This window comes from Oryctolagus cuniculus, chromosome 7, assembly GCF_051225735.1.
Source record: "Oryctolagus cuniculus isolate XC-2025 breed Fujian yellow rabbit chromosome 7, ASM5122573v1, whole genome shotgun sequence".
NCBI classification, from domain to species: Eukaryota; Metazoa; Chordata; class Mammalia; order Lagomorpha; family Leporidae; genus Oryctolagus; species Oryctolagus cuniculus.
In genome coordinates, this window is record NC_142873.1 from 73,692,619 (window position 1) to 73,720,051 (window position 27,433).

At 36.6% G+C, this 27,433-nt stretch overlaps 1 protein-coding gene across 4 annotated transcripts in view; it reads left to right on the top strand.

Annotated features, from left to right (window-relative positions):
* The window catches only part of DPYD (dihydropyrimidine dehydrogenase), a 962,066-nt gene that overhangs the window by 396,965 nt on the left and 537,668 nt on the right, over positions 1–27,433 (top strand). For all 4 annotated transcript variants that reach the window (XM_008264835.4, XM_089337036.1, XM_089337037.1 and 1 more), the window contains exons 9-11: positions 9,790–9,897; positions 11,534–11,703; positions 27,149–27,359. In XM_008264835.4, the coding sequence (XP_008263057.2) occupies positions 9,790–9,897; positions 11,534–11,703; positions 27,149–27,359 (489 nt within the window). The remainder of the gene's footprint in view (positions 1–9,789; positions 9,898–11,533; positions 11,704–27,148; positions 27,360–27,433) is intronic.

The following is a 27,433-nucleotide window of genomic DNA, read 5'->3' on the forward strand; positions in this document are numbered from 1 at the left end:
ATGTGGAGACTGGACACCAGTTACGTGAAACAGATGTTTAATGAGGATTTGAAAAATCAATGAAATGAATACTATTGTGATGCATGGTGATCTAATTTTATATGTGTTGTATTGAATCAGAATCTCTCCATTCTGAATTTGGTCTAACGACAAGAATATATTTACAATGAGGCATCAGAGAGTGGAAAGGGATTTACCGAGAAACAAATCACAATAGGGCATCATAGATCTGTTCTCTCTCTCTGATCAATATATAGATGCTATAGTCCTTAGGAAGTAAGATACAAAACCTTGGAGTCATATAAGTGATCTTTAATTGACAGATGAAAAACTTTATAATTTGTTGTAGAATTGTGGAATGCAAGGTCTTGAAAAAAATATTTTACTTCCATATTGTAATCCCAATTGTTTGAGCTTGGTATAGGAATAATTTATCACTTCTAATGCATATGTAAACACTTATATAGAGAGATACATATATTTATGATTTTTATAAATACCTACATTTATGCACCCTATATTTAGCCATCTAAATGGCTTCTTAGGATTAATTTCAGTATCTTCTGTGTTTCAGAGTGTTTCCTATAAATCTCTTTATTATGTCTTTATTTTCCATAGTGTTTATATTTTACTCGAGAGTAATGACGACTTCTATTTGCATGTTGTTTTAGACTCGTCTAGGTACTTTATGTGTACTTTTCTATCTAATTTTCAGAACACCATTGTACAGCAGACAGGGTTATACTCATTCTAAACTCAAATTTGCATGGTGGGCCTGGTACTGCAGTGGACTCAACTGTGGCCTGACACTCCCACATCTATATCAGAATGCTTGGGAATGGAATTCTGCTCCAAGGGCAGGGCTCATCCAGTTTCGTGCTAATGAGCAAGCTGAGAGGTGGCAGCAGATAATGGCTGAAGCACTTGGGTCCCTACTACCCATGCCAAAAACCTGGCAGCAGCCTCCCCAATTCCAGCTGTTGCAGGCATTTGGTGATTGAACCAGTAGATGAAAGAGCTCTCTCTCTCTCATTCTGTCTTTGAAATAAATAAATAGACTTTAAAAATTTCCTTTATAAGTCAAATCTGAGAGTTACGTTGTTAAATCCATTTTACTCAAGCACAACTAGAAAATGGAAACTGGAACCCAGGTTGCCAGACTCCTAGTCAGTGCTGTTGGAGAAACGAAATTGTTCTTTGTGCTGTGGTTCAGTTGACACAATCAGTATGAGAGGATCTTGATCTTGTTACTTTCCTGGTCTTGATGTATATGTAGTTTGAGTTCCTTGTAGTCAGTAGAATGAATAGGATTAGAAAATACCCTTGGGGGCCGGTGCTGTGGCGCAGTGGGTAAAGCCGCCCCTTGCAGTGCCGGCATCCCTTATGGGCACCGGTTCAAGACCCGGCTGCTCCACTTCTAATCCAGCTCTCTGCTGTGGCCTGGGAAAGCAGTGGAGGATGGCCCAAGTCCTTGGGCCCCTGACCCACATGAGAGACCTGAAAGAAGCTCCTGGCGGCACACTCCAGCCATTGCTGCCATTTGGGGAGTGAACCAGTAGATAGAGAGACCTCTCTCTCTGTGTGTGTGTGTGTGTAACTCTGACTTTCAAATAAATAAATCTTAAAAAAAATAAAATACCCTTGTTTGGCTGTTATCTTTCATTCTATCCAAAGATGATAAGTTTCACGGACTTTGATACCAATCTGTTCAACACTGACCACTGTGATTGGTAATAACATTAACTGTATAGAATAGCTTAGATGAACATTTGTGGCTATCCAGATGTATTATTCCATTAAGTTAAAAAAAAAAAGGTTTGGGGCTGGCATCCTATATGGTTGCTGGTTCAAGTCCTGGCTGTTCCACTTCTGATCTAGCTTTCTGCTATGGCCTGGGAAAGCAGTAGAAGATGGCCCGAGTCCTTGGGCCCCAGCACCCACGTGGAAGACCCAGAGGAAGCTCCTGGCTTCAGATCTGTGAAGCTGCAGCGTTGCGGCCATCTAGGGAGTAAACTAGTAGATGGAAGACCTCTCTCTCTCTCTCTCTCTCTCTCTCTCTCTCTCTCTCTCTCTGCCTCTCCTTCTCTCTCTGTGTAATGCTGACTTTCAAATAAAATAAATAAATCTTTTAAAACAAAGGTTTTAGCAAGAGAATGAAAATAAAAGGAAACATTTCACATCTATGCGAAGATCTTTGCATATAGTTTTGTTTTTTGTTCTTCTCCCAACTGTCCTATGATGAGGCCCTTGTTACCCAGAAATAATAATTTACTTGGCCAAGGTCATAATAGGTAGTAAATGTTAGAATTTTGTATAAAAGTCTGTTTTTAGAGGTTTTATTCTTATCAAATACACCCTGTTTACAAACCATCATGCAAATAAGCCATTTAGCATTAAGGTATTTTAAAAGATCACTTAAACAAAATAAAGAAAAACCAATCATTGTGCAGACATTTTATTATTTGTTTATTTGAGAGATAGAGTTACAGACAGTGAGAGGGAGAGACAGAGAAAGGTCTTCCATCCACTTCACTCCCCAAATAGCCGCACAGGCCAGAGATGAGCCTATCTGGAGCCAGGAGCCAGGAGCTTCTTCCTGGTTTCCCATGCAGGTGCAGGGGCCCAAGCACTTGGGCCATCTTCTATTACTTTCCCAGGCCATAGCAGAGAGCTGGATCAGAAGAGGAGCAGCTGGGACTGCTGGGACCTGCGCCCAAATGGGATATAGGTGCCGCAGATAGAAGATTAGCCTACTGTGCCACAGAGCTGACCCCAATGTGGACTTTTTTAAATACAAAAAGACACTGATGGAAGCTAACCTGGTGTCCCTCAGTGAGTTTGTGTAATGAATCCATCCATGCTTAACTGCACATTTTAGTGCTCTTTGTAATGCATCACCATTTCAAGCCAGGGTTAGGAAAGGAGGGCTGAAATAGGCAACATCCCTTTTGCTTAGAGAAGAGAGTATGAACTCCAGTACAAAAGTACTTTGCAAATTGAAAAACTTTCGCTGTTTGATACCAGAGGAATTTTGTTGTTCTTATCCAAGCAATCAGTGCTGTTTGATTTTTTTACTGAAATGTTACTGAAAAAGCACTTGTGTAGAATAACATGAACGGGAGCCTCCTGGGAGCAGTGTGGAGAGCTCTGCCCACTCCTTTGCCAGGAGCCCGTGGTTTGTGCTGCACGCTGCACTTGCATGGGATTTGTGAGGCAATCTAAAGATGGGTCTGTCTGATGACTGTCTTTCCCTTGCTGGCTTAGCTGTCATTCAAGTGGAGGCCTTCAAGAGTAAGAGGCATTACACAAATGCTTCCTGGATTCAATTAACACTGAATAAGTGACCCAGTGAAGTGGCACAAGCGGACATCATGGAACGTGAGTAATACTTAAGACGTTCCACCATAACAGTGAAGGCTAAGCTTTGAAAGCTTACTCCTCCTTTATTACTTATGAGGTGATAACATGTAACACAGTATTTAGTGACTTGTTAATGGAAGTTGTGCAAAACTTGATAGAGCATAAGAAAAGAGTTTACTATATTCCTGGCTGTTCTTTATTCTGTAGTGTGCCAGAGGGAGGTGCATCATATCAAAGAATATCAAATATTGGAAAATAACCAGCAGAAACCCAAGTGGAATGCACTTAAGAAGGAAAGCATTTCAGAAAGGTAATCTGCTAGAAAAAAAAATCATTCAAAACACAAATGTAGCCAAGAGAAGCAGCCAGTCAAGTCTCTACCACTAGATTGGAACCTGGCCACGGACACATTCTGTGTTGTGTGCCTTCCAGTAAAACTTAATACACATATGTTGAATGACTAATTTAGACATCACTGGATATGTAGCAAAACATTATAACAGGGCTTAATTAATAACCATATGCACTAAAATGTCAGCCTTTGGGGCTACAGCATGGACTCTTTCGCCAGACTGTCCAGGTTAGAAATTGTCATCACCACTTACTTGTTCTGTGACCTTCAGTAATGTTATTTAATTTCTATGTGCCTGAATTTCCTCATACCTAAAATGCAGCAGCTAATAATAATATTAGCTGTCTCATAGAGATATTTTTAGAATTAAACTGAGCTAATATATACAAATAACCCATATTCCAGGCATTTAAAGTAGTGCCTGTAGTCAATAAATGTTAAATTAAATTTTCTGTAACATAAGCAGACTATATTTCTTTTTCAGAGAACTGGAAAATTACCATTTTCCAATAATTCTTAGGTGGTATTCCTTTGTATAAATGCATGCTGAAAATGTGAGCTTCAGTAACTACTCTGAAAAAGATCACTATACATATATATATATATATAGAGAGAGAGAGAGAGAGAGAGCGTGCGCTGTTTTGTTTGTCAAATCTCTGTCAATTCCTCTTTATTCATAAACTTTCTTTTCCCCACTGAAAGGTGGATTAAAAAGTCTTTTCAGTGTCATTTTGAAATCATCCTGGTATAGACACATGCCTTATTTATTAATATGCCACCTACCCTCAGGGAAAACTTCCTTTGATAGATGGGCATTTGCAAGTTTCATTATCTTTCATATTTCACTTAAGGTTGCCTCATTTTTCTTTCCTTGTAGAACCTTATTTAAATTTACTAAGGTTTAACACTTTTCTTCTATGTAAATTTTATTCTTTTTTGCCATGAGATATGAAGTTGGATAGAATTGATAAAACTAGATAATTAAAAACTTTATTAATATTAGCAGGTAGTATTTGGTCATTCACTGTGTTTCTGGCTTCAATTTCGTAATTACATATATGAGTATATTATATATACATAGTTATCAAATGAACACACACACACAAAAGCACTTTAAAATCTGTGGAAAAATGAAATGAAAAGATAAATTTGTTTTGATGCAACGAATTTTGAAACCTATACATAGTTTTTCATAATGAAATTACCATGGACTTCTTGAGGACTCCTTGAATTATGAATTTATAATATGTGTGTAATCTTAAGTCACATCTATGAGAGAAGTGTAATTATTCACTGTATTTTAGAAACCAAATAGTTGGTGGCCAGCATTGTGGTGTAATGGTAAAGCTGCTGCCTGCAATGCTGGCATCACATATGGGTGCCAGTTGAAATCCTGGCTGCTTCACTTCCAATCCATGGCCTTGGAAAAGCAGCTGAAGATGGCCCAAGTACTTAGGTCCTTGCCATCCACGTGGAGTACCAGATGAAGTTCCTGGCTCCTGGGTTTGGCCTGGCCTAACCCTCACCATTGTGGCTATCCAGTTAGTCAACCAGCAGATGAAAGATCTCTCTTTGTTTCTCCCTCTCTCTGTAATTCTGACTTTCAAATAAATAAATAAGTCTTAAAAAAGAGAAAGGAAATTAAAAATAAAAAAGAAATGAAATGGAAGATTACAGAGAGTAAAGAACTCAGTCTCAGAGTTCTCCAGAAAAACAGAACCAGTAGGATGGATGGATGAATGGATGGATGGACAGGTAAATAGGTAGGTAGAGAGATTTATTTTAAGGAATTGGCTAATGCACTTGTGTGAGACAAAAAGTCCAAAATATTTGGCAGGCCAAGAAGGAGCCGATTTTATAGTCTTGAAAAAGAATTTTCTGGTCCTTAGGGAAATCTTTGTTTTGTTCTTAAGGCCTTTTGACTAATTGGATAAGGCCCACCCACAGCATCAAAGTAATGACTTTCTCTTAAAGTCAACTGATTATAGATATTAACCTCATCTGCACAAGGCCTTCAGAGCAACATTTAGATCAGTGATTGATTAAATAAGCGGGTACTACAGCTTTGCCAAGCTGACACATAAAACTAGCTGTCACAGGAAGTTAAATGAGATCCCAGAGCTGGTAAAAATGGCAGAGGAAAGTCTCACAAATGAAATCTCTCTGTTGACTAAAATCTTATTCCTGATCACCCCAGTTAGCTGGATACTAGGGGGCTAGGAGGAGAGCTTCAGCTGTATTGGCCTGGGGCGTGATGGATGTGTAAGGTCCAGGGACCTTGGAACTTTTTGTGTGTGTGACTTTGGGTGTGACTAAGTAGGCTGCAGGGGTAACCTAGCCATAATGATCCTGTCTAGTTACAGGCTTATTGTTCCTCTCGTGAAGCCAGCCTTTGTAGATCAGAACATCTAACTGGTGTGCTCTTGAACATTCATAGGGAGACCCTCACCCCACAAGTGTTAGGTCCATTGGAATATTAAGTGCAGAGTGAGGTGATGGCACAGGACACTCAACTTGTCTTTGTCAGTGTCGTGATCCAAGTGTAAAACTGAAATTTAAATGTACCTAAGCACTTTTCTCATGAAATAATCCTTGCAGGAGAGGAAAAGTCATCTCTGTGAGTCCAGTAGTGTATTTAATAAGAATGCCTTGCACTTCTTTAGATAACAGTTATTTTAGCAGTAGGAATGGAAAATAATAATCAACGTGAAACTCCTGCTCTGCTTTAACCACAGCAAGCAATGTAAACGCTCAGCTTAGGTGTTGGTGGAAAGAAGGATTTATGTGTTATTGCCAGTCTGTAGAATTCTTATCCACCACTTACATTCTCTGTGCTTAGTTTTTGATCTGCCTTAAAGGTTTTTACTTATCACCACCTTAAAACTGCATAGCATTTCAGCTGTTTTTCATTTTATTTGAGTTTTTAACATGGAAATGAAGTGATATAGAAGATATGCCATCTCTACAGTATAGTTAGATGCTAAGGGAGACTTACGACATTATTTAAATCTTGATTTGTACCCCCTTTAGCTTGATTAATCAAGTAGAACCTAAACAATAGCTGTCATTTAATAGTGTACAGTAGAAACATTTTCTCAATCCAGTCTCCAAGTATATATTTGACTATTTTTAATAAGCCCCTTCTTTCTCAAGTATAAGAATCATAAACTACTATACACATACACAAATAATAACTTCTATGGTACCAGTTTACCCAGGTAATATCCCTGTATGTTGGAAAATGAAGACATAGTTTCATCCTCATTTCATTTATGGAGAAGCCAAAGTAAAGGAAAGTCAAGAGAATTGTCCAAACTTCTTACATTATTAACATAATTTTTGCAATGAAGAGTTTTAAAATAATCTATGAGGAAATCTTTTGAGGGAAGAAATAGAGGAGGTGCCAGACAGGAAAGAAAGATGCTTGGTTTAATCTGAAGATACAACAATGATTTATCACGGGTTACATAAGACCCACAAGAACCTTCAGCTTTCAGATCAGACGTGGCACCTCTCTTATCTTAAATACAAAGTCAATCATGGGCCATGCTCCTTACTGTCTGTCTCTACCAGTAACAACTACTCATTACCCTTCATTTCATTATAAAATAAACTCCCACCTTCCTACAGTGACCCATTGGTAGAATGAGTTTTGGAAAGTAAATAAAACTAAACTACATATTATCTCTTCTGTTTATGGAATTGAGATGAATTATTTCTCTATGTTTCTAGGAAGGGGCGATTGCTCTAAGATTTACTTGTTTACATCTGAAAATATTTAAGTCTGCTATTCATTTTCTTCTAGACATTTTTCCAGTTGTTTCCTAATTATATAGTTAGTACATACATGCTGTGAAAAATTTGGAAAATAAAGAACTAATAAAAGAATAGAATATTTGGGGCCTGCGCTGTGGCTCACTTGGTTAATCCTCTGCCTGCGGTGCTGGGCAGCCCATATAGGCGCCGGTTCTAGTCCCGGTTGCTCCTCTTCCAGTCCAGTGCTCTGCTGTGGCCAAGGAAGGCAGTGGAGGATGGCCCAAGTCCTTGGGCCCTGCACCCACATGGGAGACCAGGAGGAAGCACCTGGCTCCTGGCTTCGGATCAGAGCAGCTCTGGCTGTAGCGGTCATTTGGGGAGTGAACCTATGGAAGGAAGACCTTTTTTTCTCTCTTTCTCACTGCTAACTCTGTCAAATTAAAAAAAAAAAGAATAGAATATTTATCATCCCACTACCAACTACCAAATATGACCACTGATAAAATTTTTAAATTTGCGCATTCATTTATACAAAATTTGAATCATACCATGCACAGTTTAAATCCCTGTTTAAAAACACTGTTTTTTTAAAATATTTATTTCTTTATTTATTTGAAAGGACGAGTCACAGAGAGCAGGAGAGGCAGAGAGAGAGAGAGAGGAGAGAGAGAAAGGTGAGAGAAAGGTGAGAGAGAGAGAGAGAGAGAGAGAGAGAGAGAAAGCGATCCTCTATCTGCTGATTCACTGCCCACATGGCCAGGCTGGGACAAGCAGAAGTCAGGACCAGGTGTTTCATCCTGATCTACCATGTGGGTGGCAGGGGCCCAAGCACTTGAGTCATCATTTGCTCTTTCCCAGATGCATTTATCAGAGACCTGGATCCAAAGTGGAGCAGCCCACATTTGAACTGGTGCCCAAACAGGATGCTAACACTCTAAGTAGCAGCTTAACCTGCTGTGCCACAGCAAGGACCCTTGAACATTATGTTTTGACTGTAATTTGATACCATATTTTCCAAATAATCACTTTCATGGCTGCAGTTTGTTCTGTTGTGTTTTGGTTTTCAAAGTTTATTCAGCTGGCATTCTGTCATTTTCTCATCCTTTTTTTATTGATCATTTTTTGTGTGTAAAAGTTACATTTGACTGTCTTAGTATTTTCTTAGAATAGAGTCAAAATTATTTTCAAGTAATTGAGCACCAATGTGCATTTCTACTAAAACAGAAAGACAAGTTCCATTTTTAACCTTGCTGTGTAGTTTAATTTTCTTTAATCATTTACATTCACTATCTCATTGTTTTCATTTGCATTTCTTTAATTACTAATGGAGCTAATATTTTTAGTGCTTGTGAGCTATTTTTTTCTTTCAGTTTCTACTGGATTTCTATTGGAAGTTAGTGTTTCCTACTGATAGTGAAAAACTTATTTGTATGCTAAAGACATTTATTCTTATATTTCCTGGTTAATCATTTACCTTTTAACTTCTTTTAAAAATTAATTTCTTTGTATTTATTTGGAAGGCAGAGAGACAGAGACAAAGCCATTTCTCGTCTGTTCCTTCAGTCCCCAAAAGCCTGCAATCACCAAGACTGAGCTGGACCAAAGCCATAGCAAGGAACTCAATCCCAGTCTGTCACCTGGGTGGCAGGGACCCAATTACTTGAGTCAGCATCAAGCTGAATTCAGGAGCAGAGCTGAAAATTGAAACCAAACACTCATATGGAATATGGGTGTTTAGAAGTGTTTTAACTACTTAACCAAATCTTTGCTTCTAATTTGCCTTTTAATTAGTTTATTATAGTTTTGAATTGAATAAGTACCTGAATTTTTGTGTTCTTTTCTCCCTTTGAGGTATTTGTTTCCAATTTGCAGTATTTTTTTCCATTCTTTTTCCCTAGAATGAGCTTCCCTATTCAGGAACTAGATAAATATATATTCATATTTCTTTACTTTTAAAGTAGATTTTAAATATATGGCAATTTAGTACAGCTGAAATTTACTTATGACATGTGGAAAGACTGTAACCCAGTTTCTCCCATTCCCACTATATATGTCTCTGTGTGTATAGATGTTGCATGTTTCTGCCTGTGCATAAAGGTACATATATGGGTGATTTATGATATGTGCTGAGTTATATATTTAAGATTTATTTTGAGATATGTTGTATTATTTATGTACATTTTTATGCTGATTAGCTCATAGAATTTTCTTTCCTCTAAGAACCTTAATATTTCAATGATCATAGCTTTCAGCTTTAATTCAGTAGCCAATGAGAAAGACCTCACATCTGCTAACAATATTTTATAAACTGTATTTATTAGGTTTACCAGAACCGAATAAGGACCACATCTTCGAAGGCCTGACCCAGGACCATGGATTTTATACATCCAAAGACTTCTTACCACTTGTAGCCAAAGCAAGTAAAGCAGGTATAACATATTATTCTGTTCTCCATGTTGTCTGTGTTGTTTTATGTATTATAAATTTATATTAAATTCAAGCTCAGTGAGTCATTGCACAGATCTAAAATCAATCCCTGAATAATACCAATGTAAAGAGGGGAAAAAAAGGAAAGCGTGATATAACAGTTTGCCAGGATTGTCTGCTTGTTTATTCACCCAATAAAACATCATCCTATGCATTTTCACTGGATTATACATAGATCTAAACTGCATCATGACAAATTGCTTCAAAGTAAGGGAGTCCTTAAGAAACACTGAGTGATGTTCTTAAAAGAAAGAGCAGAGCTTCAGTTTGGTATCTATTTTAAAATAGAGTGGATGATCACATATCTTAGATGATTTATATGAATTGAGGCAGAAAAATTTAATGTCCTTTCTTGAACAGTTATGAAGTTAAACACTTTGATAGACACCCCATCCCTCCATACACTCCAAGGAGAGCAGCCTGAAGTTTAGATGGCACCATGCTTTGGTTTGACTGAAAACATGTGTTAGTTATAGAGAATCTGTAATAAATTCTGCCAGTCCAGATACTCTAAATCCTTTAAACATGTATTTTTCAATAAGTCTCTCAGCTGTAGGTATTCCTATGTCTAAATACATGTGGAAATGATAAAACACATTTCTCTTCCAAAATTTAAAGAAGCTTTCTAAATTAAATCATCTTATATATGTTTACAATGAAAGACGTGACAGCTCCACTGTTCTCCTGTGGCAGTGAGAGGCTCTTGTGACTGACTTACACCCCTTTCAGTGAAGGTCTTCGTGTACTTAGCATATGTCTGAAATTACATTCTGTAATCCCAAGTACAAAATCTTTCAAGCAAAATGATTATACTTATTGAGATTATAAATCTATTCTATCTATGGTGCCTTTTCAAAAATTATAGCAATTTATGTTAACAGTTTTATTTAATCTGATAATACAGTGCTATCCAAAATAGAGAGAGCACCTGCATTTTATTTTCCTACAAAGATTCTTATATGAGCATAAAATCTTCAAGTAGATGCCCTTGAGAAATAGGTACTTGGAAAGTCGTATTTTTTTTGTCCAATTTACAAACAAAACTGAAGAAAGTTGGTAGATGGGATTATTTCAAGAATCTTCATCATGTTAATTTTTAAAGTTTCCTCAATGTACCATGTTGTAGACCTACTTGTTAGAAATCAGATAATATATATTTAAGGTGTTTTAAATGACCTGCTACAAATTATTAACTCAGATCTTAAGTATTACTTTTTTTTCTTCTAACAAGAAGAAATTTAATGATGCCAAGTTAATAATACATACCACAACTTTGACAGAGTTTTAATTGATTCATTCCAGTTCGTTGTGACCTAAACTCTTCAGAATGTGTTGTAGCAATTCTTCTAGAAGTAGAAAACAAGCTAAAGGTACTGACTATGAAATTACATATATGAGCATATTTTTTAAATGGGAATAAAACTGTCTTTCAATGAAGCAGAATAATTTGATAGTGACACTCCATCCTCGGAAACTGCACGATGCAATTTTACACTGCTTTGAGTACAAGTATCTTTTGAGCTGTCATGCAGAAATGGTTTCTCTACTTGAAAATGGGGTTTTCCTTTCATCATTCAGGAATGTGCGCCTGTCACTCTCCATTGCCATCGATACGGGGAACCGTGATTGTCCTCGGAGCTGGAGATACTGCCTTTGACTGTGCTACATCTGCCTTACGTTGTGGAGCCCGCCGTGTGTTCGTTGTCTTCAGAAAAGGCTTTGTTAATATAAGAGCTGTCCCTGAGGAGGTAAAGTGGAACCATCAGAAAATATTGAGCTGTAGTTCAATAGATTTCAGGCGATTAAACTGTTAATGTTCAGTCCCCTAATTTAAATCTTTTGAATGTTATTTAAATTGTCAAATACAAATTTAAAAAATTTTGTGCTACACATAATTGTTTTTTTTTTTTAAATTCAGACATTTCAGTCAAAAGAAAATTCCTAATAATGATTTGGAAAAAAATGAGAAATTTATCTCTGTCAATCATGGGTGATTCTTGTTGTCAGTGTTATTATCTTTGAAATTTTTCTGTTTAGCTAGTGATGGTGGAGTGTACTACATCTTCACAAACTGTGTGACTATTAGAAGAATTTTGGTATGGGCCTTGTGTTGCCTTCAGATAAGCCGTTGGTAGAGGTGGCCTGCATCCTATATCACAGTGCCAGTTAAAGTCCTGGCTGTTCCACTTCCAATCTAGCTCCCTGCTAATGTGCCTGGGAAGCATCAGATAATGACACGAGTACTTGAGGTTCTGCCAGCCATGTAGGAAAATTGGATGCAGTTCCTTGCTCACTGCTTCAGCTTGGCCCAGCTTGGCTGTTGTAGCCACTTTGGGGAGTGAACCAGTGGATGGATGTTATTTTTCTCTCTCCGACTCTCTGTTTTTCAAATAAATAAGTAAACCTCAAAAAGGAAGCTGTGGTTATTAGAGATAGTTAGGATTTTCCAAAAGTGAAGTTCCCAAACTACATTTAAAGATATATATTCCTTGGTCATACTTTCAGTCAATTCAGTCTTCTGTGAGACAGACTTTTCTCCAAAGTCCAAAGTGGTCCTGTAACTGGAGGAGTTTCTTCTGTCTTAGGAATAAGTTTACACAATCATGTCATTTTACAAACCAAAAGAAATAGCCACAGTGGAATTCAGTGACTGGTTGAAGATAAAGGGGAGAAGAACTAGTTTCATTCATCTTTCTATCCCTATCAATGTAGCAGGACCTGGGAAGTAGTAAGTACTTGGAAGATATGTTTTGAACTGACTATTTTAAATCTTTTTCTACAGATTTCAATATCAGACACATTTTCAGTACAAAAGTCTTCTCCAACAAAAGGGTTGGATATGGAAGCTAACCCTGAAGGTCAATATTAGCTTACTTCACATTCTGTATCAGAGTCATCTTCATTAGTGTTGGGAACTAGGAATGAATGGTGACTATTTCTTCTTAGGTAGAACACAAAAAACTGAGACCAGATAATTACTTAAAGAATAGAGACAAGAATAAATGTAGTACTTATTCAACTTAATTTATTGAAGACCTATTATGTACATTGTATTGTTCTTGGAAATTTGAATCCAGAAGGAAACATATCAAATAGAATTTCATGCCTTCATGGAGTTTGTATCTAGTGAGGGAAGAGACCCATAAACCAAACAAATGAATTGTATGTAAATAGTATGTTGAATGGTTATTAGTTAATGGAGAAAAATAAATATAGGAATATAAGGAGTGCATGGGAAGCTAATTACGATTTAGCTGGTGGTCTTTGTGACTGGATTATAGCAAGAAAAATACCAGAAAATGTGCAAAGCTCAAAAGTCCAAATGTCAGTGGCAGAATCAACAAGTTATTGATAGAAATCAGTGGATCCTTGGGATGGTAGGTCATGTGCTTACAAAAGGCCTTAGTAGAAGTCAGGTGTGTATGGGGTGCAGAGTGGGGAATGTTGTTGTGCAGTAAAATAAGCTGTTGCTTGGGAAATACAAATCCTGTATCAGAGTGCCTCAGATGGAGTCCTATCTCTGCTTCTTATCCACCTTCCTGCTAATGTGCCTAGGAGGCAGCAGATGATGGTCAAAGTACTTAAGTTCTTGCCTCCAGAGTGGAGACTTACATGGATTTCCTGACTCCCGGCTTTGATCTGGCCCAGCTCTGTTGTTGTGGGTGTTTGGAGAGTGAATCAGTGGAGGGAAGATTCTCCCTCTTTCTCTCCCTCTCCCTCCCCACAACCTCCTCCTGTGTGTGTGTGTGTGTGTGTGTGTGTGTCTACCTTCCTTTTAAATAAATAAATAGAAAGGAAACCGAGGTGGATCTAGGGCTTAATTAAGGCTACAAGAACTAGTGTTTGGATGTTTCTTTATTATTTGTTCATAAGAAACCAGATTTTGTATATGATTTTAAGACCATCTGAGCCCAAGTTCTATAATGAGGGTCACATATAAAATGTTTGTGAAATAATTTTGGAATAAATGTTTTCAGGAAGGAATGAGCATCCAGAGTTTTTAGTATTCACCTTCCAAATTAGAAAAGTATTATAGCATTAGGACTTGTAAGATTCTTCTGGTAGTTTTAGTCAAAATTTATAAACATGAGAGGAGTAATAAAGAATACATTATTGCAGTGTACAAAACTTTCAAGTTTGGTTCACTGGCAAGTGCTTATAATTTTTTTAGAATTGAGGACTTCCAGTGTTTGTAGATGTTCAGTATTATTAATCCATCATGGCCATTAGTTGGTTTTGTAGACGTCAAAAGAAGGCCCAACATATTGCAGAGCTAATACTCATGAAATTGGAAAGCTATGATTGTGGAGGTTCAATATTTGTTTTGAGAGATTATATTCTATCACATATTTTTAGTCATATGAAAAATTTAATTATACTCAATTCTTTTATATTTCTATGAGTTCTCCAGTGCTTTTGACCTGTAATGCACATATACTTTAACCACATTTAGTTTATTAAAGTCAATGAAGATTGAGGAACAGAAGCATTTTAGTTTTTCTCAAATATGTGCATGAGAATTGTTTAAGGGTCTTGAGCTCGGGTGGATTTGGGGAATGATATTATTTGTCTGTAAGTAAAATGCCACATCATTAGGCATGCCAGCATGAACGACAACTAATCCTGCATACTTTTCTTTGAGGGAGGGACATATAAAACATCTCTTCCTTTAGTGAGAGATACAGAATACCAGAGAAGGCAGTTGCATTTAACAGTGAAATTGGGACTATGTACATTACATGATTAGTAAGCTAGAATAATGTATTTTAATCTAAAAATCTAGGAGGCACCACCCAATAGATTTCTCAGTGACAAACACAATTCTCTAATGTAGAGATTGTTGAAGTTCAGTGTGCATTAAAATCGCCTGCAGGGCTTGTTAAACACAGATTGCTGGACGCTATCCTCGGGGTTTGATTCAGTAGGTCTGGGTGGCCCTGAGAATTTGCATTTTTAACAAGTTCCCTGGTGATGCTGAGGCTGCTGGTCCACTGCTCTACTGCATCATCAACGTAGATTCCAGCTGCCTAATTAGAGCTATAAGCAGTGTGCTGTTTGGAAGCATTTCCATCTTAGTTAAGAAAGCATTAATGCTAAAGGATATAGGTTTGATGAGATGAAGGCATCATCAGCATATTGATGTAGTTCAGATTTCAGATGTCTTTCGGGCTCCCTTGTGGCCTCACACACATGCTAAATAGGATGCTGCTGACAAACTAGTGCTTCTCCGCCATGGGTCCTTAGGGAAACCAGCCAATCACTCGGCACGATCCTCTAAGAAGATGAGGGGAAATCTGTTAATAATTCCCTCCAGTACTTCCTGCAAGCTTAAATAGGTGAGATTAAATTTCACAGGATAACAGAATCCCCCAAAATGCTGGTATTAAAAGCTGTTGACAGATCAGATAGAACTGCAAGAATGCTTTAGGCAGTTGGGAATCCCTAAAAGGAGGCATGAAGGTCAAGACTCCACAGACCTGCTTGAGTTGATAAATTTAAAGGATAAGGTTGAAGAAGGGCTTTGTAGTTCTTATTAATTATTACTGAGAAGAGAATGGTACAGAATTGTTTTTAATAGCGCAATTCCACATACAAAGAATATTTCAAGACTCTTGTTCACATATTCAATTTCCCCATAGCAGCTAAAACATGATGGATTTTTAATATATCTGAGTGTCTAAGGGATCTCCATGCCCCTTAGCTTCCTTTCTCCACTTTGTTTATCAAGATAGTTACTGATTTAACTTTGCTATGCCTGTTTACACACATTTCAGTTACTTGTAGGGCTGATTTAAGAATTAATTCTATTTTATTATCTCAATTATAAAAATATCAAAACCAGATTGCCAGTCTATTAGCCAAAATTTTCTTTATGTGTTATTGCAACTCTGAAATAATACATTCTTATGTGAAAGAATGTGCCTTTTAATTGAATCCTTCTGGTACTCTTCAGCATACCCACAATAAATCATTCATGTGACATGATCAATAGGTTTCTTTTCAGACATTTAAAAACCTTTTTTAAATGATTTTTCTTATTGATTGGTTCATATTATTTGAAAGGCACACACACACACACACAGAGAGAGAGAGAGAGAGAGAGAGAGAGAGAGAGAGAGAGAGAGAGAAACAGAGATCTTCCATTTGCTGGTTTACTCCCCCCAAACCCACGATACTTGGGCTAGGCCAAGTCACTCTCAAAATCTGAGTTTTCCATGTGGTTGGCAGGAACCCATCTACTTCAACCATCACTGCTGCCTCACAGGGTGCACATTAATGGGAAATAGAGACTGGACTCTGATCCAGTTTCTGTGAATGGGATGTTGTATCCAAAGTGGTGTCTTAGTTACTGTGGCAACAATGATCATGGTAAAGCTACATCCATAGTTAGCATTAGCCTGTATATATTTTGCTAACTAAACATGCATTTTTCTACAAGTAACTCATGCTTTCTAGTTTTTATTTAATTAAATGACATTGTAAGCTGACAAGTTTAATTTTACTTAGTAAAAGTAATGCTTACAGCAACTCTTCAACATTTGGCTCCTGCATATCATTTGAGCTGGTGTACCTTGTATAAATTAATCAGAGACATGTTAGCTGTTTTAAGGTGGCTGAAAACAAACAAAGAAATGTGCAAATTGTACAAATTGCCCCCAGACACAAAGTTGCTTAGTGGTTGTTGGGAACTCCCTTCATAATAAGATGTAAAAAACACCTTTAATACTTTATGACAACAGGAGAGTTACATGCCAAGGGTTATGAACGTTTTTGCCTTATTTGTAAAATTTCAATGAAGTATGAAATGCAGAAGAGAAGTGTAGTGAAAAATGAAGTAGCTATAATTGTAACAGTTGGTCCTGGTTATATGAATATATTCTAGTTTGTGTATGCCCATATATGAAATTAGCATGGAAATTCTATGCGGGTGGGAGGGATGTTATGGGGGGGGGAAGCCATTGTAATCCATAAGCTGTACTTTGGAAATTTATATTCATTACATAAAAGTTTAGCTGAAAAAAAAAAGAAGCTTAAATTAGAAAGATACCATGAATGAAGCTGTATCACTAAGCATGACTATAAGAAGAAACCTCAGCTTGTATTTTCAGCACATATTTTTGGCCAATTAAGAGAAGAATTACAGAATTATCTTATAAATTAAGGAATTAGAGATCCAGTGTGGATGGGTAGAATTTTTACTCTTCTTGTATCTTCCTTTCTCTGATAACAACAGAACTAGAATATTGGATTGTGAAATCAATCTCACATGAATTAAAGACATTACTCTGCATTGATCCTCATTAATAATTTCAGATGTACACATAAACCCTAAATGTCAGGTAAACAAGAAGTACAGAACCACCAAAACAGTTATTCAATTTCCTTCCTACTGCATCAAGGTAGGGAGTAACCGTAAGTAACTCCATTGCATACACAAGAGGAAGCTGTTTCAATCATGAACATCTCCAGTTTATACTGTATAGGTACTCGGTTATATACACACATACCACATAAATTTATGGTTTCCAGGTTTATTTAGCATGTATATCTTACCCAAAGTATTCCATGGATAAGGAATGTCCCATTTGCAAATGCCAATAATTTTTTCCCAGTAGCATGTTTAAAAGATTTGCTTTCCTTCTTTCCTTCATGTGATAAACTCCTTTATTTACACACAATTTATCTCCCCAAATGGATACAGTCAGTCCCATACCAGAATTTACTAGTAACCAAATATTTCCCTGTAATTAATTCCTGCTTGTTTTTCAAGATTAGCTATGTACTATCTTTTCCACATTGCCCATTATGTATCTACAATGCTGCTGTATGAAATACTATTTTGTCATTTGAGTTGACTGTATTTACGTATGACAAAGTTTCTTTACTTGACCAAACTCTAGTCAGGCTCCAGAACCTTCTCCAAGATCAATCTGTTAGCTTCCTTGTAAAATCCAGTTTTGCTCATAACACCACCACCAAGAGGGTTTAGCAAGAACCTGATTGCCCTTGACATTCCCGAGGTGAGAGTTCAACAATATAGTCAAATACGAGCTAATAGCAAAGGAGTAGGTAGAGGGGATCATATAGTTAAAAAATCACTAAAAGGGTAAGATTAAATCCTGTGACAAAGTTGACTAACAGGATACTTACTGAAGATAGGCTAGGGTGATCAGCCCATCACCTGCATTAGGGAGGATGGTATAGTGGAGGAATCTCATCAGATAATGAGGATTATCCAATATTGAGTGAGCATGGTCCTATAAAATTGAATCAGTAAAATTATTGATAAAATTGGACTTAAAAAGAAAGTATACTGATGGGCCTAGAAGGTTCAGGAACTTGATTAAAGTTTGGTCGAAGAATATTTGTCAGATATTATCATAGTATAATCGCTGATTTTCCATCTCTGTTAAATATTTCAAGGTAATTGTTATTTTATTAACTATAAACCTGCCATAATTTTTGGTAAATACTAGGTACTCAATAAGTGTTATTAAATTTACGCATGAATGGGCCTCTTTGTTTCTATCAGTGTCTTCAGTGTAGCTAATACTTTGACAGTGATGAAATAATAAAACATTGTTCAGAATTATCACCTTCTAAAGAATAGTACCAAACAACTTTGAATACAAATAACAGTTTTGAGATCTTTGCCTTCTTACAGAATTGATAAATTGTTAAATGCCTTTCTACTAAAAGACAGTATTTACAAGGAATATATTTTCATCATATTGCTTCTCAAACTGTGGCATATTAGAAGTTATTTCAGAATTTAATATATGCTAGTTTTGAGTTCTGCTCATTATAGTTTATAATCTATGCTTACTTTGCCTATATATGCAATCTAAAAATGAGTTGACATCATGCTTTTAATTATAGTAAATTAAGTTGTTTCACAATTTCTACAGTATGATGCCTGTAATATTAATCAGACCAAATCATCACATTACATAAAGTTAATCATTAAGATGATGATCATTATTGCATGCTATCACACCCTATTTTTATTTCACTCAGCATCAACTATGTATCTTTCCTGGATATGGAGGTAAAAATCAAAGCTAAGAAGGTTTCAACAACTTTTTTATGTGAGAAGAAAGTGACAATCTGATTTATTGAAACTTGGAAATGGAAACTTATACTTAATAGATTACTCCCTTGAGTAATTACTGGTGGAGATAAACCCAAGAGAGGTTTGAATGTTTGCTTGATGTTCCAGTTGTCTCTTGTAAGAGCAGACTCCATTAAACAGATAAATATATACAAGTATGTGTGCCATGAATACAAGAATCCGTACACCATGATCACATACTTGCTCTTTATTAATGACTATTGACAAACACTAGGTCTTAAAAGACACTAACAGCAACATCTATGACTTAGCACAGAAGCCTGGTTCTTAGTGAAATATAAAGATCCAAGACATGTAGTTAGACATCTGGTCCTCATTTTCTGATGGCGGTGTAACTGCAACTGAGGAGGAACACCATTTGCTTTTATACTTCAGCCTCAGGTAGTAAGTCAGGTAGTACTTCTGCATGTCTCATTTGACTTGCGTTGGATGGATGTTTAGTGGCATTTACTCACCATCGTACTTTTGGTTGTTAATTTGAATTTTCCCCAGGTTTCACAATAAATTGCCATCATCCTGATTTAAAAAAAAAAAAAAAAAACTTATTCAGGAACTACTGTGTGCCCATCATTTTGATAGACACAGCCCTATCTTGATTCCCCATCCTGTGACATGTTGACAGGTGTATGTTCTGGTTTATTGGGTAGCAGTCTGGATGGTCATTTGCTTGTAATGATCAGTTGTTGACTATTTTAATATTACTAGTGGAAACTGGGAATGCAAAGTTAAATAGGACATTTTTTCTATACTCCAAGTGTTCTGTGAAGGTACTTAAAAAACTTCATGGAAAATGAAATTAACAGTAACTTTGTTTTGATACAAAAATTTTAAAATCCATGTATAGTTTCTTCATATAATTTTATGACCTTTATGAAGGTACCTCATATACTTATTTACATTCTATGCTAGTTTTCCACTTTCATATCTTGAAGCAATATGTTTTGTGTCTCTGTTATCCGTTTTGTGAAGCAGTACTTCTTTTGTTCTACACTTACCCTTTCTGTGGGTTTAAGGAGTCTCCATTAACTCAATTACTGTATTGGGTGGATAAGTTGCTCATGTGGTTCTTGTACTTCATGATTTATAGTACCTATAAACCCATTCAGACTGAGAAGCTTGAATTTCCTCTTCCCCCTGAGGGTAGACTTTATTCAGTCAGCCCCTTGCACTTGGACTTGATACTTTTCTGTTCCATGTTGCCTTGTTAGGAATTAAGCAGCTAGCTTCAGTCTCATTCTTTCCAGAACTGTGTACTATAATAGCTGTCCTTGAACATGATGAAGACCAGATTGGACTTGGTTTCAGCAAGATGAGGATTTTAGCTAAATTTTGCCATCGCTTAATATATTTTTAGTTTCTCTGAGCCTTGTTTTCTCCTCTGTGTGAAGGAGATGTTTCTTCACACGTAGGATTTTTTGTGAAGTTGGTAAGCAACAAAGTGCCTGAGGTTGGGAGCTGTATCTATAAAATGATGTCCAGGATGATACTGGCCTTTTGAGTTACAAAACAGAGACAAAGTTTGAAGGTAAAAATTTTTTTTTTTGTAATACCTAGTATGTTGCTGTTGTAGCATAGGAAGGCTAAAATAAGTTACATATTAAGAACTTAAAAGAGTATCTGTTTATATCTCTATATGTCCATCTCTCTATATATAAACTTAAAAGAGTACCTATTATGTACATATAAATATAATATATTGGAAGTAGGGGTCAGTGCTGTGGTGCAGTGGGTTAAAGTCCTGGCCTGAAGCGCCAGCATCCTATATGGGTGCCAGTTCTGGTCCCGGCTGCTCCTCTTCTGATCCAGCTCTCTTCTATGACCTGGGATGGCAGTGGAAGATGCCTGTACCAAAGTGGGAGACCCAGAGAAAGCTCCTGGCTCCTGGCTCCCATCTTCAGATCAGCACAGCTCCAGCTGTTGCAGCCATCTGGGGAGTGAACCAGCAGATGGAAGACCTCACTCTCTCTGTCTCTACCTCTCTCTCTAACTCTTTCAAATAAATAAAATAAATCTGAAAAAAAAAACAATTGTGTTTATGATTAAAAAATTAGTGCAAGTAAATTCTTATATTGTTTACAAATAATTCAAAAGCTTTTTCACTTCACATATAAATTCTCTTACTTTGTATTTTCATTGTCCTATTCCCTATTTCCCTTGATAAATCTTTTAAACATTTTATTATCATGTAATGCTTATGCATGTTTATGGGGTACAGTACAATATGTTAATACAAGTAGGCTGTGTCAATTGATCAAATTAGGTAATCAGTATTTCCATTTCCTTAACTATTCTTTATGCTTGGAGTCTACTGCTCCTCTCTGTCAGCAATTCATACAGTATATAGTATATTTTTCTAAACTGTGGTTCCTGTGCTGTGTTGGGGAACTCTATAACATTATTTCCATCAAACTGTGATCTGGTACCTGTTACCCAACCTCCCTCCATTCCGTTTCCCTCAAACTTTTCCAGCTTTTAGCAATCACTATCCAAAATAAATCTTACCAGGATCTCAGTTCCTTTTTTCCCAATATAAAAGCAGTACTCTCCAAATAAATACATATGTTCAAATGATATCTTACTATTTTTTTTCTCAAATAATTACCACTCTTTTACGTAAAGTGGAAAATCTACTTATTTAAGTAACAAAATAGCAGGGGGTGGTATGGTTTATGTCTACTACCAAGTAGTCAGTTCCTACATGTTTTGGAAAGTAACTAAATCTAAAGTTTCAGAGGCAGAAATTCAGAATAATTCTGTGAAGGCCAGTGTTCGTACTGCCTGACTTTGTGCTGCTAGATGGTTGGCAAGAAATGCCAAATCTTTTAGTACAGTTTAATAGACCTAGTGAATTAGGAAATTATGTGAGTTGAGCATATATTAAAATTCCAGTGTCTTTATAAGTATAAATGATTTTTCTGTCCTTAGAAGTCAAAACCATAGTAAAAATATACTAAAATATGTTCAAACATTAAATAACTGATAATCTTAAATCTGTGAGTTTTTAATGTATTCTGAGAGTTGAATTTTTGTTTTAAAATTTAATGTCGAATTTGTCAGGAAGTCTAAGAAATTATTAATGTGTAGCAAAAGGTGTTATCTAAGTATTAATATACAAGAAAGGTAGAATGATCTGAAACAAATCTTAAATCTGTCTGTGAGGAATGTTCCCAATATGTGGCTCATAGTTCAGTATTTTATTTATGCCTTCCACAGAAAATAGTACTATTATAAATATACCTTGTGTATTGATTTATTCAAACCATAAACATTTGGCATTGTTATTCAATCAAGTGTGGCATTATCATTAAAATTTAGCATCACTTGACATTTTTGAAACTCAATAAACTTGTTTATATTGATGAGTTGTAAGGTGCTATATTACACAAATGTGACAAAATTGATACAGAAAACATATCTTACGTACTGGAGCCATATTTATTATTAACTTTGAGTTATTGAAGAAATAGTTTGAATCATACATTTTTACTTTGTATAAAATTAAAGAGGAGTCAAGGATTTGTTTTTGTCCTTCCTTTTTTAACCTTTGTTATTGGACCACATTTCTCTTGAAATCATTCTCATTGTTAAAGAGTATGGACTAGCTGGACTGGTTGAAGATTGATGGGGTGGAGGGAATGAATTCAAAGGATAGCAACTGTGAATAAATAACATTTATCTGTGCCTTCTATAATTTGAATTTTGCATTAGAAATTTCACAATTCTTGTTTTAAGTATCATAACATACCAATTAATTAGATAGTTATCCCCATTTTATATAAAAGGAACTAATCCCAATAAGTGGTAAAAGCAGGCTTCAAACTTGATTCAATCATTTTCACCTCTAATCTCCCTGTCTAAACATTGAGGAGTTTTAGATATACTGGTTTGGGGTTGCCACCATGGCATAGCGAGTAAAACCGCTGCCTGCCATGCTGGCATTCCCAAATGGGTGCCAGTTTGAGTCCTGGCTGCTCCATTTCTGGAAAAGTAATAGAAGATAGTCGAAGTCCTTGGGCCCCTTAAACCGTGTGGGAGACCTGGAAGAAACTCTAGCTTCCTGGCTTTGTATTAGCACAGCTGTAGCTGTTACAGTCATTTGGGGTTGTGGATGGAAGACTCTCTGCCTCTGCCTCTCTGTAACTCTGCCTTTCAAATAAATAAATAAATTTTTTAAAAAAAGATAATATTGATTTGTACAATACCCCTCATTTCTATTATTTTTATACTGCCAGCCTCTTAATTTTGTAGAAGGAAATCCTATGTAGTAATCATTTATGTAGTCTAATATTTAAGTGTTTAAGGACAAGATTAAAAAAAAAATCCTAAATAAGACATAGACTGAAAGGCCTCATACTAATACATAGCATAGATCAGTGTTTCCCAAACGTCTTTTTTCTCTTGCCTCCCGTGGGAGTCCGTTTTAGATTTGTTTTCTTAATTACAGCCGCCTTCTCCTCCCCATAATTTTAATACTACAGGTACACTGTATATTTGTTTATTTAATGCATTTTATTTTGGGGTTAGAATGTTCACAAACTGTTAGGATATGTGAGAAGTGTTTTCCACTAAGAATTATTTTTGATCCTTGGTGATGATATTTCTGTCATTGAGAATACATGGTATTGGCTAAGTGCATTTGAACCAATCTTATAAGTGGTTTCCAGTGTGTTACCCTTGTAGTTGCAACCTAGCATCACTTTGGGTTCTGTTAGACAGGCAAACCCTCAGGTCATAAACCTAGAGTTAGAACCTCTGGGTTGGGCCCATTCAGCCTATTTTCACAAGCCCTACAATGGCACCGATGCCTGTCAAAGGAAGAACCTGTAGTCTGGAATATATTGCTGAGACACGTGTCCCTGGCTTGCTTACAACATTGAGCAAGTCACCATTTTGTCTTCATTTTTTCATTTGAGGTTGCCCAGATAGCAGTTGATCGACACCTCACACATGTGACCTTCTCAAAGGGCCAACCCTGGGTTCCCCACGGAAGGGAAACAATATGCCTGGGCAATTTTCCACTTTTAAAATTCTTTTTTTTAAAGGAATACCTAATATACTAGTTCAGATTACACTGAACTCTGGAATTCTCCAAAATGATTAAATAAGTAAATATTAACATTCTGTGTAGATGAACAACTTGTTATGGATAGGACAACCAGCAAAACTCAGAATATCCTGATTTTATGGCAGAATGAATTACATAAGAGACAGGGAAGAAATGGAATTGGTCAGGGGAAGCACGCTTGTTTTTCTTCTGATTTTTCTTTATAAACTTTGCTTCTGTTTTTTTGTTTATAAAACAAACAAATTTCATATATTTCATATATAGTTATAAGAGTATAATGAAACTTCCTACCCTACCCTCCCTCCCACCCCAACTCTCACCCTTTCTCCTTTTCTTAGTTTTCTGTTATTGCAATGACATACGTTCAAGTTTCTTATAATCACAAACTTAACCCTCCACCAAATAAAAAATTTAGCAACTAATATGTAAAAATATCAATGTCATAATAATCAAGTTTCAAAATGTCCATTTCACTTGTATATATTACGTTCCGTGTTTTTATAAACTGAAGAGTAATGACTGTTAAAGATTTATTTACCCATAATTCAAAAGTTGTACTTTGCCAATTTAATTTCCTTTGGGTAAATTCCAAGGAGTAGGATGGCTGGGTTGAATGGTAGGGTTATATTCAGGTTTCTGAGGAATCTCCAGACTGACTTCCATAGTGGCTTAACCAGCTTGCATTCCCACCAACAGTGGGTTAGTGTCCCTTTTTCCCCACATCCACGACAGCATCTGTTGTTGGTAGATTTCTGTATGTGAGCCATTCTAACTGGGGTGAGGTGAAACCTCATCATGATTTTGATTTGTATTTCCCTGATTGCTAGTGATCCTGAATATTTTTTCATGTGTCTGTTGGCCATTTGGATATCTTCTTTTAAAAAATGTCTATTGAGGTCCTTGGCCCATCTCTTAAGTGGGTTGTTTGTTTTGATGTTGTGGAGTTTCTTGATCTCTTTGTAGATTCTGGTTATTAATCCTTTATCTGTTGCATAGTTTGCAAATATTTTTTCCCATTCTGTTTTTTTCCTCTTCACTTTACTGACTATTTCTTTTGCAGTACAGAGACTTCTCAATTTGATGTAATCCCAGTTGTTATTTTTGGCTTTGACTGTCTGTGCCTTCGGGGTCTTTTCCAAGAAGTCTTTGCCTGTGCCTATATCTTGCAGGATTTCTCCAATGTTCTCTAATAATTTGATGGTGTCAGGTCATACATTTAGATCAAGGTGGCATGTACCAATGCTATCTCACTAGTCAAAAGTGATCAGTTTCAGTTCATAATTGATCATAATGATAAGATTAAGAGTCAGAGGGATCACATAAACAAGACTAGTGTCTGCTAATACTAACTGATAGAATTAAAAAGGAGAGAATGATCCAACATGGAAAGCGGGATACACAGCAGACTCATAGAATGGCAGATGCCCTAAACAGCACTCTGGCCTCAGAATCAGCCCTTAAGGCATTCAGATCTGGCTGAAGAGCCCAAGAGAGTATTTCAGACATGGAAAGCCAAGACACTCTGGAAAAACAAACAAACAAACAAACAAACAAACAAAAAAACCCTAAATGAAAGATCTCTGTGAGTGAGATCCCAGGGGAAAGAACAGGTCATCAAAGAAGGAGGTACCTTTCTCTGAAGGGAGGAGAGAACTTCCATTTTGACTATGACCTTGTCTAAATAAGATTGATGTCCACAAACTCAAAAGGCTTCCATAGCCTTAGCAACTCATGACAAGAGCCTCGGGTGATTACTGATGCCATAAACAAGAGTGTCAATTGTTAAATCAACAACAGGAGTCACTGTGCACTTACTCCCCATGTAGGATCTCTGTCCTTAATGGTATAACTAGTACTCAAACAGTACTTTACACTTTGTGTTTCTGTGTGGTGCAAACTGTTGAAATCTTTACTTAGTATATACTAAATTGATCTTCTGTATATAAAGATAATTGAAAATGAATCTTGATGTGAATGGAATGGGAGGGGGAGCAGGAGATGGGATGGTTGCGGGTGGGAGGGAGGTTATGGGGGGAAAAAGCCACTTTAATCCAAAAGTTATACTTTGGAAATTTATATTTATTAAATAAAAGTTAAAAAATAAACAATGAAACAAATAAAAAAGTTGTGCTTTGGAAATTTATTTTTAATAAAAGTTGAAAAAAAAAAGATTTATTTACCCAAAAGGCAGAGTTACAGAGAGAGAAAGAGAGAGAGACAGGGAGTCAGAGAAAAAGTGATCTATTAGTTCATCCCCAAATTGATACAACAACTAGGGCAGTGCCAGGCCACATGCAGGAGCCTGGAACTCTATTTAGTCTGCCACATAGGTGGTAGGGGCCTAAGCGCTTGGGGCATCTTCTACTGCCTTCCCAGGTGCATTAGCAGGGAGCTAAATTGAAAGCAGAGCAGCCAAGAATAGAACTAGTGATCCAGTATAGGATGCAGCATTGCAAGTAGTGACTTTCCCTTGCTGTGCCACAATGCTAGCCCCTAAGGAAGAGTAAGTATTTTTATTCTTAATTCCATAGATTTTCTCTAGTCTTCTTTTACCATTGTAATCATATCTGATTGGCTCACCTACTATATTGACTTCTTTGCAGCTTAGATATGTGCAGTCTAGTAATAAATAGTAGTATTTATTTTCATATGTGGTATGCTTGAAAAGAGAGTTGAGTTTGCAGAAATGAAGGCATTAGGAGACCAGGCAACTAGAGTTAGAAACCTAACACATCACCAACTGCAGGACATGTGATACCTAAAACCTCAGAAATACTTTGTGATGCAGTGATCTATAGATGCCCATGTCCCTTTCAAATTCAAGACTCCCATGGTCAGTGCTTTACAAAATGTAAATAGCTGAAAACTGAAACTCAGCGTTGGTGAAAGAAAATGCTTCTTGTTGATTTAAACTGTAGTGTTTATCATTGAATTAAACATCAAATATTTTATGGAATCAGAAACATTCTCAGGTGTTTTCTCTGTTCTGTTTTAGATGGAGCTAGCTAAAGAAGAAAAGTGTGAATTTTTCCCTTTCCTTTCCCCACGGAAAGTTATAGTAAAAGGTGGGAGAATTGTTGCTGTGCAATTTGTTCGGACAGAGCAAGATGAAACTGGAAAATGGAGTGAAGATGAAGACCAGATAGTCCATCTGAAAGCCGACGTGGTCATCAGTGCCTTTGGTTCGGTCCTGAGCGATCCTCAAGGTAGAGTGCTTGGGAGCTGAAATGTGCTATACAATTGCCTGTTATTTTACTGCCATAATAGTTTCCAGCATTCA